The sequence below is a fragment of the Amia ocellicauda genome, chromosome 16, assembly GCF_036373705.1.
Source record: "Amia ocellicauda isolate fAmiCal2 chromosome 16, fAmiCal2.hap1, whole genome shotgun sequence".
NCBI lineage: Eukaryota > Metazoa > Chordata > Actinopteri > Amiiformes > Amiidae > Amia > Amia ocellicauda.
In genome coordinates, this window is record NC_089865.1 from 21,472,681 (window position 1) to 21,485,180 (window position 12,500).

At 38.4% G+C, this 12,500-nt stretch overlaps 1 protein-coding gene across 1 annotated transcript in view; it reads right to left on the minus strand.

Moving 5' to 3' along the window:
• Positions 1–570: 570 nt before the first annotated feature.
• The window catches only part of fer1l6 (fer-1 like family member 6), a 33,460-nt gene continuing 21,530 nt past the window's right edge, over positions 571–12,500 (minus strand). The window contains exons 29-42 of the mRNA XM_066687790.1: positions 12,239–12,283; positions 9,041–9,150; positions 8,207–8,338; positions 7,281–7,415; positions 6,815–6,942; positions 5,812–5,982; positions 5,501–5,655; positions 4,632–4,774; positions 4,379–4,467; positions 3,567–3,665; positions 2,619–2,860; positions 2,273–2,427; positions 2,061–2,161; positions 571–1,521 (exon numbers count right to left, since the gene is read on the minus strand). Coding sequence (XP_066543887.1) covers positions 1,341–1,521; positions 2,061–2,161; positions 2,273–2,427; positions 2,619–2,860; positions 3,567–3,665; positions 4,379–4,467; positions 4,632–4,774; positions 5,501–5,655; positions 5,812–5,982; positions 6,815–6,942; positions 7,281–7,415; positions 8,207–8,338; positions 9,041–9,150; positions 12,239–12,283 — 1,886 coding nt within the window. The 3' untranslated portion in view covers positions 571–1,340. The remainder of the gene's footprint in view (positions 1,522–2,060; positions 2,162–2,272; positions 2,428–2,618; positions 2,861–3,566; positions 3,666–4,378; positions 4,468–4,631; positions 4,775–5,500; positions 5,656–5,811; positions 5,983–6,814; positions 6,943–7,280; positions 7,416–8,206; positions 8,339–9,040; positions 9,151–12,238; positions 12,284–12,500) is intronic.

Consider the following 12,500-nt stretch of genomic DNA (forward strand, 5'->3'; position numbering starts at 1 on the left):
ACCACATAAGAGAGAAATATCTAAACTTGTAGTGTAGAATTCTATGTAGAAAAATGTTGTAATATTTTAAAATAGCAACAATTAAATACATTTAAAGTATGTTTATTTAACCATACTTTAAGGCACATGTTTGAAATATCTATAATATGATTCTGAAGTATATTTTACTCCACATCTTAAATACAAGTTTGGGATATACCATGTAATACAAGTCAATAACCAGCCAATTCCAGAAGTGTTTAAATACAAATATAATGAGTCTTAAAAGTGTTTCAATATATATTTCAAGGCCATTTGAAAATATTGCAACATATTTATGTTCATATGTTTCTAGACTATTTTTATACATCTCTTTTCCCAGGTATCAAGCAGCATTGTGTGCCATTTAAGTGAAAACATTCTTGGGATATTGTTATGGTGTAGTTGCAATAGGATGCTTCCATTTAAGCTTGAAAAATACAGTAAAAATACAGTAAAGTGGAGTGTTTGTAAGTGATACATAAACCATATATTCTATGTACTAATGATGTGTCACTAAACATCCCTGAAAAATGTAAACATATTCATAAATGGAAAAAAAATAAGTATATTTTAATTAAGTTATTTCAGCATTTAAACAATCTTCAAAAAGAACACATTTAATATAAAGGAATTCATTAAAATATCAGTTCCTTGTTTGTGTTATAATTACATATGTTCTGTTTTTTACACCATCATGTTTAAAAAGCACTGCAATTACAATTAAAGGTGTGATTCTGGGTGTGAATTATGAAGACCTGTTTTGAATGGCTCATTTCAAGTTAAATGTCTGTGTTCATGTTTCAATGTGGGATCCTCAAAGTTACTGCTATATTTCAGTATAATGCTTCATGTGTCAACCCTGATTCATAGGGGTTTAAAATATTATTCATATTTTTTTCTTCAACCAGTATGTTATAGCAAGTCAGTTCTGTGGCATCAGAAGACTTGGAAAGAACACTGGTTTGACCAGACACTGACCCCTGAACTGTGGCTTGATTGAACAGAGTGTTTTTTGTCATCGTTAATGAGATATTTTATTGGGTACCAAAAAGCAGGGGTTCTGAACCGATACAAGCAGCCTTACAAGCCCAACTGTTTGGTATTTTGGGTAAAAGAATACCCTTTCTTTTCTTTTCCTTCTAAATGGTGGTACCTGCTAGAATAAAGCAGGTGACATATAGATCGATGTAAAATAAAATGTCAGGGTGACTGCCTGATTAGTGTCAGTGTTGATTCAATGAAAACCAGAGGCTGAGTAAGTGTTTGGTGGCAGTTTGCACACAGAAAATCCTGGTCCTCCCCAAAACCACAGCCATGAGCTAACCATTGACGATTCTGGTGGAGATGGCACCGGGGAGCGTGTAGAGCAGCAGGGCAATGAACAGGGCCGTTATGAGCAGCACAAAGGCAATGATGATGTATTTCTTGTAATTCTTCCAGATCAGGTGGAAGAAGCACTTGAATGGATTCATAAACCAGGAGAACGATGTATCCGGGCGGCTATGGAAGAAGGATGAGCAGAAGCAGTCATTGTGTGAAATGCCATTCAATGAGTTCAATTCTTATTTCTTCCCAACTCGTAATACTGATCTCTATTCCTTGTGCCCAGCAGGAGCTATTGCGCATCTGAGGGTTGTTACTTACTTGATCAAAGAAACATTTTTAGTGATAACAATCTATTAATTCAATAACTTATTTCATTATTTATCATTTATCATGTCATTCATAGAGTCATTTATCAGAGGTGACCTACACATTTCTACAAATACTAAAAGGGTTCTGCATATATACATTACAAGAGCATAAAATTAACTATATTATACATTATATTATATAAAACATCTATACATTACATTGAATGAAAATAAAGGTATAATCTAAACAGATGTGTATTAAGTAGGCAGTAAAAGATGGTAAGACACTATTTCGAATGCACATCCACACAACTGTAAGTGTAGCTAGCTAGCTAACAGTCTGGTACTGTTGTTGAGTTCTTGGTTTCTTGAATATTGACGGTAAAAATGGTGAGTTGCTCTTACTTGGGTTTCTCGAGAGGCTCAGGCTCTTTGCGAGCTCTGCCAACAGGGTATTTCTCAGCTTCCTCTGCAGTCACCAAGTGAAATTCAGCCTCCACCTTTCCCTGGAATTAAGCACAAGGGAAACAGTCACCTTTTGCAAAAGGCAAAGCTACATTTCTTATAAAATGTATTCATTTAGATTATATGAAGCGGGATGTTGATCTGCTGCTTACTGTGAGTTCACCAGATTTGGAGAAGGGCCACCAGCCCCTGGAGCGTTTCTGCTGGAAAATTGAGATCTTCTCTCCCTCTCTCAGCATGTCCAGGTTGCAGCCTTTGGCCGATTTCGCCCCTCGAGGAAACCCATGCAGGTCCAGTTCAACGGTTCCTAAAAGGATATGTACACAAATGAAATATACATACATCTCAACCATGAGAGTCTGCTGACATCTGTAGCTTTTACACTTTTTTCCTATGGTCACAGCTTTATAGATGAAGCATAAAACATCAGGTAAAAGTTTTTTTTTTTAGGTTGTGACTACTTTTTGCCAAAACTGAGTTCTTCATCCAGCAGCTCACCCAAGAAGTCGTCCGAGGACAGGGTCTCAAAGTCCCAAACTTGGAGGACAAGCTCTGCTGGCAGCTTGTGCTCCGTTTTGTCCAAGGAGAAGATGTTCTCCCTCTTGTTGACCACCAGCACCTTCTCAGCCGGCAGATAGTTGAATGGAAACACAAAGCGCCAGTTGAAGTTGCCCTCCCCGGTCAGCGAGTTGTAGTGCACGTCTGTTTCCTGTTTGTCATCTTCCAGACCCTTTAGCCACCTGAAAGAAGCAGGATCCATTAACCCCAGCAACTGTAAGGTCTGTACTGGAAATGTGTGCTTGAATATTTAGGTAGAGATTACACTCACAATGACACAATGTTCCCAATTGGCAGATTTTCAGAGATTAAGATAAGAATTCAAAGTGGTGTTGTTAAGAGGCACCATTTTGTATTTGTTTTAAATTAACTGAAAAATTTAACTGATAATTAAGGTGCATATTGTAACTAAGACCTACTGTGGAATAGACTGAAAGGGCAGATATTTGACTAATTCAGATTTTTTTTATAAATGTGACATTTTGTCCCTGCCTACGCTAGTTATTCATAACCTTTTTCTTCCAATTCAACCCCTGATGCTCAAAGTATCTGCCATGTATCCCCCTCCATTCCAATTCAACTCAAAATCTTATGAACATGTTTCTCTTTTCCTTTTCAGCTTTTCATCCTTGCCCGGACACCCATTTAAGAATGTCCAGGCTTATGCGATTTGAAAATGTCATGATTGAACAAGACTGACTTTACTACACAATTTTTCATTCATGCATTTATTTGTCTGACATTAAAGAGGTAGTGGGATTTACCAATGCCTATACGTTAATACAGTAAATAGTTAATATCTTGTTTTAATGATGTCTTCTTTAATAGAACTGGTTGTCTGTGTTTTGCTAAATACATATGTAAGTTCAGCTGTTGCAACACTCTCACCCTTTTACATAGATGTCACTTGACTGTTGACCTGTGATAAAATTGACATCTTCCAAAATGACGTCTTCTGTGTTCCAGATGATAATTCTCAGCTCATACCTTCACAAACAAAATAGGTGGTTTTCAATTGGTTAAAGGTAGTGATACAGTAGTGCCACAGCAATGCATAGAAAGTCAGTGGTCAAAAATGTGATAATGATATGATATATATGTTTTGGATGTTCAATATCAATTACTGTCTTTCTTCCCAGGACAAAGCATAACAAGGTAGATAGCAAACATCAAATATTGATGATTGGCAGAACAAGTGCAGAACCTTTCAAAACACCTTCATAAGAAACATGTAATGAATAGGTTTCCTGCTCCAAACCAAACCAAATACTCTAGGGCCACAAAAGAATAGCTTGTATAGATAAATAATGTCCTGCATTACATTCAGGAGAGGGTTGAAACTGTTTTAGTTAAGGAAACAATTAGTTCAATTGCCTCATTGAAACATAAAATACTCTGTCACTTGCATGCTGGATGTGAAGCAATACGGCTCTAGAGTCCATGGGTTTTATGCTGTTCATTGTCTCAGCACGTTTCAGAACATGAGACAAAGCTTCTTATGAGATTACAATTTGCATTCACAAAGCAAAAGAGAAAAGCAGAAATAGTATGACAAGAACACTCCCTCCCACTGGATTGCAGGAGCTGATGGGCAAGTGCCTCCCAATCAGCAACAGGTCACGAGGAACCAGGAAGGGAAACACGCTGCTTTTCTATTCCCCATGTGGCCAGCTCATGGAACACACATAGAGGTGTCTTACCCTTTAGGTTTCCGTGGAGATATGTCCACAGCGGGTCCAGGAGGAGGCATGTCCATGGGGAACATGTCCACCCACATCTGCAGCTGACCCTGCAGAGCCCGAAGAGAGAAAGCATGCTGTTCATTAAAAATGACATTTGCACCAAATTATCATACAAGATACCCTAATTTAAAGCACAGTACGAATGCACAGTGTATACCAGATAACTCTTTCTGCTCCAGAGGTTTTAGCAGACAGCCTTTGAAGGAGTTACCTGATCAATTCCTGGCCTCTCTTTGTGGTAGAGTGTCCTTGTCTCAATGTGCTCTGGGACCAGTTTACATCCAATGCCGGGAATTTCAGACCAGCGGTGAAGGATCTTCAGGGCAAGGTGCTCATATGATTCCACCATTTGATCTGGGCAACAGCAACACAGACATCAAGTTCCAGTCTCAGTATGTAAATGTCATTTCCACTTACAGTATATAACTAAACTGAATGGGCAAGTCAACGCACATCAGAGGTATCTAAAGTTTGGGCACAAAGAACCGCAGGGTGCTTATGACATGGTGGGCAGCAGTGAACTCTGGTGGTTTACATGTGGTGTCTTTATCAGATTCTAGACAGGTGGTTCTGCCAAATAAAAAAATACCCTCTCCCTCTTGGGGTTTACATGGGCTGCATTCATTTCACTCAGGAATAACGCCATGCAAATGAAGTGGAATGCACACGTGTAGCCCAAATCTTCTGCTATTGTCATGGGAGAATGATGGCAAGGGTAGTTTATGTGCACTGAGAACAATTACATCAAGAAATCCTTGGTTGTCATGTGACATCTAATTTCTCTACCATCTCAAGAGGCACACTAGTAACTGCCCTGCTCTCTTTTAATGAAATTTGCAGAGATTATTAACATTTGTGCCTGAAATGTAGCTTTGAAATGTGGAAATGGGCATGGATTTTTTTTTGTGATTGACCCTGTTCTACTCTGTGGCTTTTGGGCTACAAATCTAAATCTCCTGAGTTTTTGCACATCATCACTTCTCGAGTGAAAAACACTGTCTAAACTCCACCACTGATTGTTGTAATACAAGGCAAGACCTTTACCGATTGAGCCACAAGCAAAAACCTTAATATACATACCATCATCTAGAAAGGCAGTCTTTCCTGTGAATACTTTATCTCCGATCGTAATCCTGCCAGGCCTCAAATGCGGTCCGTCTAAGCGATTGTCTCTACAGAACTTCGTGAGCAGCTCAGTGGGTTTCATGGCATCCCTCCATGCATTATAGCCATCTCTGTAAAACAGGAAGATAACATCACACTATTTTAGTGACTGGTACATAACTGAGAGCCCTTTAAGGATCTCAGTGGCAAAATTGGGATCAGTATCAAGATTTTCTCCCACAATGCAGACAGAGGCAGACACAATATTTATTCATCACGTGACTCACATGGCATACTCGCTTGGCAACCCACAGGTCGCTCTGTGCCGGCTGTAGAACCTGTTTTCCAGGTCAATCTTGGTTTCTCCAATCAAGTCATCTCCACCGACCATATCATAGTCATATATGAAGATGGACAGCAGGGACTCCATTGGGAAAGTGGCTTGGATCGCAAAGGATCTAAAACAATAACAGCAAAAACCAAGCAAGTTAAATATGTTAAATATGAGTCTTATATATTGAACTACTCCGTGATGAGGGAACCCTCGTTCTTGTCCACAAGATGTGAGCCTAGCAGGTAATTAAAATTGATGTTTATTTGGTATATGGGTGGTAGATCGGGTCTGACAGGGAACAGGTGAATGAGAAATTACAGTCCACTGTGGTAATGAGCAATGACCCTAACCCTAAACTTCTTATATACCACAGCTACAAACAATTCTCAGATGGGAATGAAACCCTGGGAGAGTGGCTTTCATGCTGAAATTACAGAGCACCAGCCTCAACTCTCTGATGTCAACTGGAGGATACAGCACTGCTTACACTGAATACAGTGAGGGTGTAGTACCTTGGACAGCAACAGTTAATCTACCAGCCAGGCTTCCATAGGGACCCCAGACTGAACCTGCCATGCTTGGTCACATTTCTCACAGCTGGGGTCAGACTGTTCTATCTGCCTTTTACCAGAGGGGGAACTCTAGAGCTTTTCATCTTTTAAATCTACCCCCAGTATGACTATAAATCTAAAGAACAAATTCGACCACGAAATAATTCAAAGTAAAAAACCTAAATCAGAAGCCTCTGTATGCATCATATAAGTCTCTAAGAATGACAAACTCCTTATTCACATGCATCAATCAATAATCTCAATCAAGATTCAACAGATACTATACCCTGAGGCACACTAGCCCAATTCAGGATTCATAGCTGTGACCGTTAATAAAATCAATATTAAGATGCAAGCATTTGTATATAGAGGCAGACATGAATTACATAATGATGATTGAATCACCTTCCAAACACAGGGTTCAGCTGCTTTGGGATGTAGTTGTCCCGATCCTTGATTTCTGTCTTGCCCAGCTTCAGAACAATGTACGGGTCGGATTTGCCATCTGGATCTGCTGGATGGAGATTGGTGGCCTAAGAGAAGTCAAGTGAGATCATGAAGTAGTATGTAGAACATCTTTTGCAGGAGATAAATACAGTTTTCTAAGAGAATACTTAGTCTTTTCCATGTTAATATGAATAGGGCTGACAGGCAAGACCATATATTACCCCAGTGATCTCTCTAGCTATCTATCATCCAACTGCTTTTAGCCATGCTCTTCACTGAATGGATGTTTGTCACGTTTGAATGCCTTTCTAATGTCTAATGCCTTTCAGTGTGATCCAATGGTTATCCATATATGAGAGAAGAAGGGGACAGAAGGGGACAGCTGGATACAACACGGCTTGGGCAATCAGCTATAGTGACTTACTGACACAATGTAGACGCGTATCAGGACTTTGACAGGGGTGTTAGGGGGTACGCCCTGGGAGATCTTGAACTGGCCAGCATCAGGGATGATGTAGTCGCCATCCTCTTCTGCAACCTTGTATAAACAGAAGCGGCCCTGCACCAGTGAACAAAAGTGGGGATTTAAGGAAAAAAAGAGTAAGGTTAAAGTGACTTTCAATCCCCTAATAATACAATTGTGAGTGAAATAGTCTCAAAGGCAGGTATTCCACTTCCTCACTACATTAAATTAGTAACTAATTACTAACATGTTAAGCTATCCTAGAAGATACTCTTGTGTACTTTTTCCACCCTCATGCTGTAGCTCAGATATCTAAATAGATCGATTGAGAGTCATCTCTCAAACCGAACGCTTCAAACTTGCTTTGTGTTGTAAGTTTGCCAGACTGTGTTACTGATTGCAGTTCTCCACCTTCTGACTGTGAACAGGTGATTGGTGTATCTGATATGCAGGCTTAATAATCTAGTCATAAACAAGTTGAGGTTTTGGTGGAGTTTTGCATGTCTGTAGGCATGTAATTATACGTAAACAGCATGATGCCATTAGTAGCACAATCAAAATGTATCGGAAATAAATAAAGTCTTATGTGCCTCATTGAATCTCAGTATCTGTGGCACGATCAGATAATAATAATAATTAATATTACTACAACTTGTGTTTTACTGCTGAAGGATTTTTTTAAGACTTTCAATGCCTATTTTTAATAATGGACTTATTTGCAATATATATCCTATATGTTTATAATCTAATTAAATAAAAACAATGAATACCTTGGCAAAGATAAGTACTCTGTAACCTTAAATAATGATATCCTGGTGTTTGCAAAACTAAATATTTTCTGGCATACAAAAAACTGAACAACAACAACAACAACAAAGCACACCAACCTTGAATTTCCCAACAACCCTTTCTTCAGCTGGAGCACTATCTTCCTCACTCGCTTTCCCTCGATAGAGTTCAAAGGTGTTGACCCAATCATCAAAGGGGCCGAACTCACCCTCCAACTCCTTGTCATATATCTGTGAGAAAACAAACTTATTCTGGAGGAGCACGAGTATGCATTACTGTTACCTCTGCCTGTATAAATTAAGGTTTGGCCTCACAACACTAGTTCCTTGAGTTGAGGTTTCATTCTCCTCGAAATGACATTGTAAACGGACACACAAATATTTAAACAGCAGCCAAACATCAAACCCAAACATCATTCCACTGAATTCATATGAGCAAAACATAATTCACATAATTATAGGATACAACCTCATGTTTATCTATCAATTTGGGAATCCAATTGTGTGCACCCCTGTGTAATTTGCTTTAATGCTTAACTATAATTGCATATGACTCATAGTTTCAGACTGTGAGGTGGTAAAAGTTTAGCAAATATCTGTAAGGTCAATATTTGCATAATTATCTACATAACATAAGACTATCTGAGTTTGAATTAACAACCAAGCACAAAAGGTTGACATTTTGTTTTTACAGTCTGTGAAGTTTGAAGTCTATTACATTTTTTAGTTTATTCATTCCTTATTCAGTCTTATATTTTCATGCACCCACTACACTGTATTCAAGTAAGAACATTCAAACAAACTAGGTTGTAATGCAACTCTATGCCAGAAACCTTTGTTTGACTTCATGACCAAATATTCAACTCAAAACCCACACCTTAGTGTCTCAGTGATGATAATCCACAACAGATATTTATTGTAAATTAAAATTACCTTCAAAGTTGCTAACTTCTGTTGTTCCAGAATCCCTTGCATTTGGGCAACTTTTTTCTTCTTGTTCACATCTTTAGTTGCCAAAGCATACGTTTCAGACTGTCCACTGACTATGAATATAAATAAAAATTTACCTTAAATAAACAATGGCATTTCACGTGTGCAGGAGCCATATTCACATATTTACCACCACATTAAGTTATACACCTTGTTTGCCCCCAATAGCAAAATGCCACAGAAAGTTGTGAAGTGTCCCTGCAAAAGTTTTAAATGTTTCTTTTTTATATCTTATATGGTCTTAAAAATGTGTTATGTACATATCCCCAAGAAAGGAAAAACTCTGCAGAAAAACTGAGCACCACAATCCAACAGTGAGAAAATGAAGTTGGTAAGAAAAGCTTACTTTTAAACTTTTCATTTTGTTTATTTCTTTTAAAAATGATCTGTGCAAAAAGTCTGCATTAATACAATCATTTAGTCATCTTTTCTAATACCAAAGATTCATGATCAAATAGCCTGTAAAACATTAATGTTTTTTGAAATCACTATAATAAAGTACAGTCTTGATCTTTTTTCTTTCCTATATGTACATGCAGCCAAATATATATATATGTTTTTTGTTACATGCAAGACAAGAACCCAAAGCATGCCAATCAACAACTGTGTTTCACCCACAGAGAAAACAAATGCATTCATCATCCTTCACTGCTGTCTAATGTGACAGGAGAGGCCCTTATTGCCAATATTAGTCTTTCAAATGGCATCTTTGTTTATTACTGGAATAAGAAAGCCATTGTATTTGATTTCCTTGAAAAATAAATATATACATTTCATTAATTTAATTTGAGTTTGAGTCTCAAAACAAACGGAAAGGGATACGATTAATATGGCGGGGAGCGGCAGACGCAGCGTTGAGAGAAATAATGGTGATCCCTAATGTAAAATTGCTATCTGATATACCACAGTGAAGCTTGATGTTAGACTTGATTATGTTTTGGACTGTATTTTGTCTTCATGCAATTTGACATGACAGGAGAAAATGCCATTACCCAACAGGTAGTCATGATGAAAATAATGTTTGATTTAGACCTTTCTTTCTCCTTTCTCTTTCTTCCCAAAGTGGTGTAAAAAATGTTAACTTCATGATTAAGTCAGATTAATCTGGAATGAATGTTGCCAGGTTTTTCTTTCCTCCTGAAACATCCTCTACGTGTGGTAACAGTGGACCGTATAAACCCAATTAGTTATACCCCTTAGGGTAAATAATAATAATAATAATAATAATAATAATAATAATAATAATAATAATAATAATAATAAGAGAAATGCTTAAATATATTAGTAAACAGTTTTTTGTGATTTAAAAGTCCTAACTATTTATTTATATACATCATGTGCTGGAACCCAACAAATGACGAATCAGATTATTCAAAACAGAATCATTTGGAAAAGCAAAAAAAATTGCAAAATGAGCCTACATGTACTCTATGACAAACTAAATTATTAATCCTACAATGCAGCCCTGAGTAGCACCTTTACCATTGAATGTATTACTGTCATGATAGATGACACATGTTACAGTGAGGGAAAAAAGTATTTGATCCCCTGCTGATTTTGTACGTTTGCCCACTGACAAAGAAATGATCAGTCTATAATTTTAATGGTAGGTGTGTAACAGTGAGAGACAGAATAACAACAAAAAAATCCAGAAAAACGCATTTAAAAAAAGTTATGAATTGATTTGCATGTTAATGAGGGAAATAAGTATTTGACCCCTTCGACTTAGTACTTGGTGGCAAAACCCTTGTTGGCAATCACAGAGGTCAGACATTTCTTGTAGTTGGCCATCAGCTTTGCACTCTTTGTAGATCCTCTCCAAGTCATTAAGGTTTCGAGGCTGACGTTTGGCAACTCGAACCTTCAGCTCCATCCACAGATTTTCTATGGGATTACGGTCTGGAGACTGGCTAGGCCACTCCAGGACCTTAATGTGCTTCTTCTTGAGCCACTCCTTTGTTGCCTTGGCTGTGTGTTTTGGGTCAATGTCATGCTGGAATACCCATCCACGACCCATTTTCAATGCCCTGACTAAGGGAAGGAGGTTCTCACCCAAGATTTGACGGTACATGGCCCCGTCCATCGTCCCTTTGATGCGGTGCAGTTGTCCTGTCCCCTTAGCAGAAAAACACCCCCAAATCATAATGTTTCCACCTCCATGTTTGATGGTGGGGATGGTGTTCTTGGGGTCATAGGCAGCATTCCTCCACCTCCTCCAAACATGGCGAGTTGAGTTGATGGTCTCATCTGACCACAACACTTTCACCCAGTTCTCCTCTGAATCATTCAGATGTTCATTGGCAAACTTCAGAAGGGCCTGTACATGTGCTTTCTTGAGCAGGGGGACCTTGCGGGCTCTGCAGGATTTCAGTCCTTCACGGCGTAGTGTGTTACCAATTATTTTCTTGGTCCCAGCTGCCTTGAGAAAGACTGACAGTTATTTTGTGTTTCTTCCATTTGCCAATAATCGCACCAACTGTTGTCACCTTCACACCAAGCTGCTTGGCGATGGTCTTGTAGCCCATTCCAGCCTTGTGTAGGTCTACAATCTTGTCCCTGACATCCTTGGACAGCTCTTTGGTCTTGGCCATGGTGGAGAGTTTGGAATCTGATTGATTGATTGCTTCTGTGGACAGGTGTCTTTTATACAGGTAACGAGCTGAGATTAGGAGCACTCCCTTTAAGAGAGTGCTCCTAATCTCAGCTCGTTACCTGTATAAAAGACACCTGGGAGCCAGAAATTTTGCTGATTGATAGGGGATCAAATACTTATTTCCCTCATTAACATGCAAATCAATTTATAACTTTTTGAAATGCGTTTTTCTGGATTTATTTGTTGTTATTCTGTCTCTCACTGTTAAAATGCACCTACCATTAAAATTATAGACTGATCATTTCTTTGTCAGTGGGCAAACGTACAAAATCAGCAGGGGATCAAATACTTTCAGAGTGTTTCAGAGGACTAGTGAAGAATACACAAAGACAATAAATGTCATAATATTTCTGTCTGCTTTTCTAGCAGTGTTTCCCAATTTCCCCAGACAATGCAGTTTTGTAAGGAATATTCCACTAGCCCTTCTACCACAGAATGAACCCCCAAGTAACAGAAAATGGACCCAAAGAACTGGCACTAATCCTTACCCAGAGATTTTACTCCATCCGATAGCAAGCCGTGCAGTGGAATAGCTGTAATACAATTATTGTTGCACACAGAGACAGGAAGAAAAACATATCAATGCCTTGATGAGAATCAATGTCTCAAACTATATTTGGAATAAATACATATTTTGTATAAAAAAGGGGGGGTGTTCCCAATGTGATCTGATGTTATCTAATTATCTGGAGCAGTTTAAACACATTGGTCCAAATACATGAATCATTCCTTGTTCCTCCTAGTTTAGGT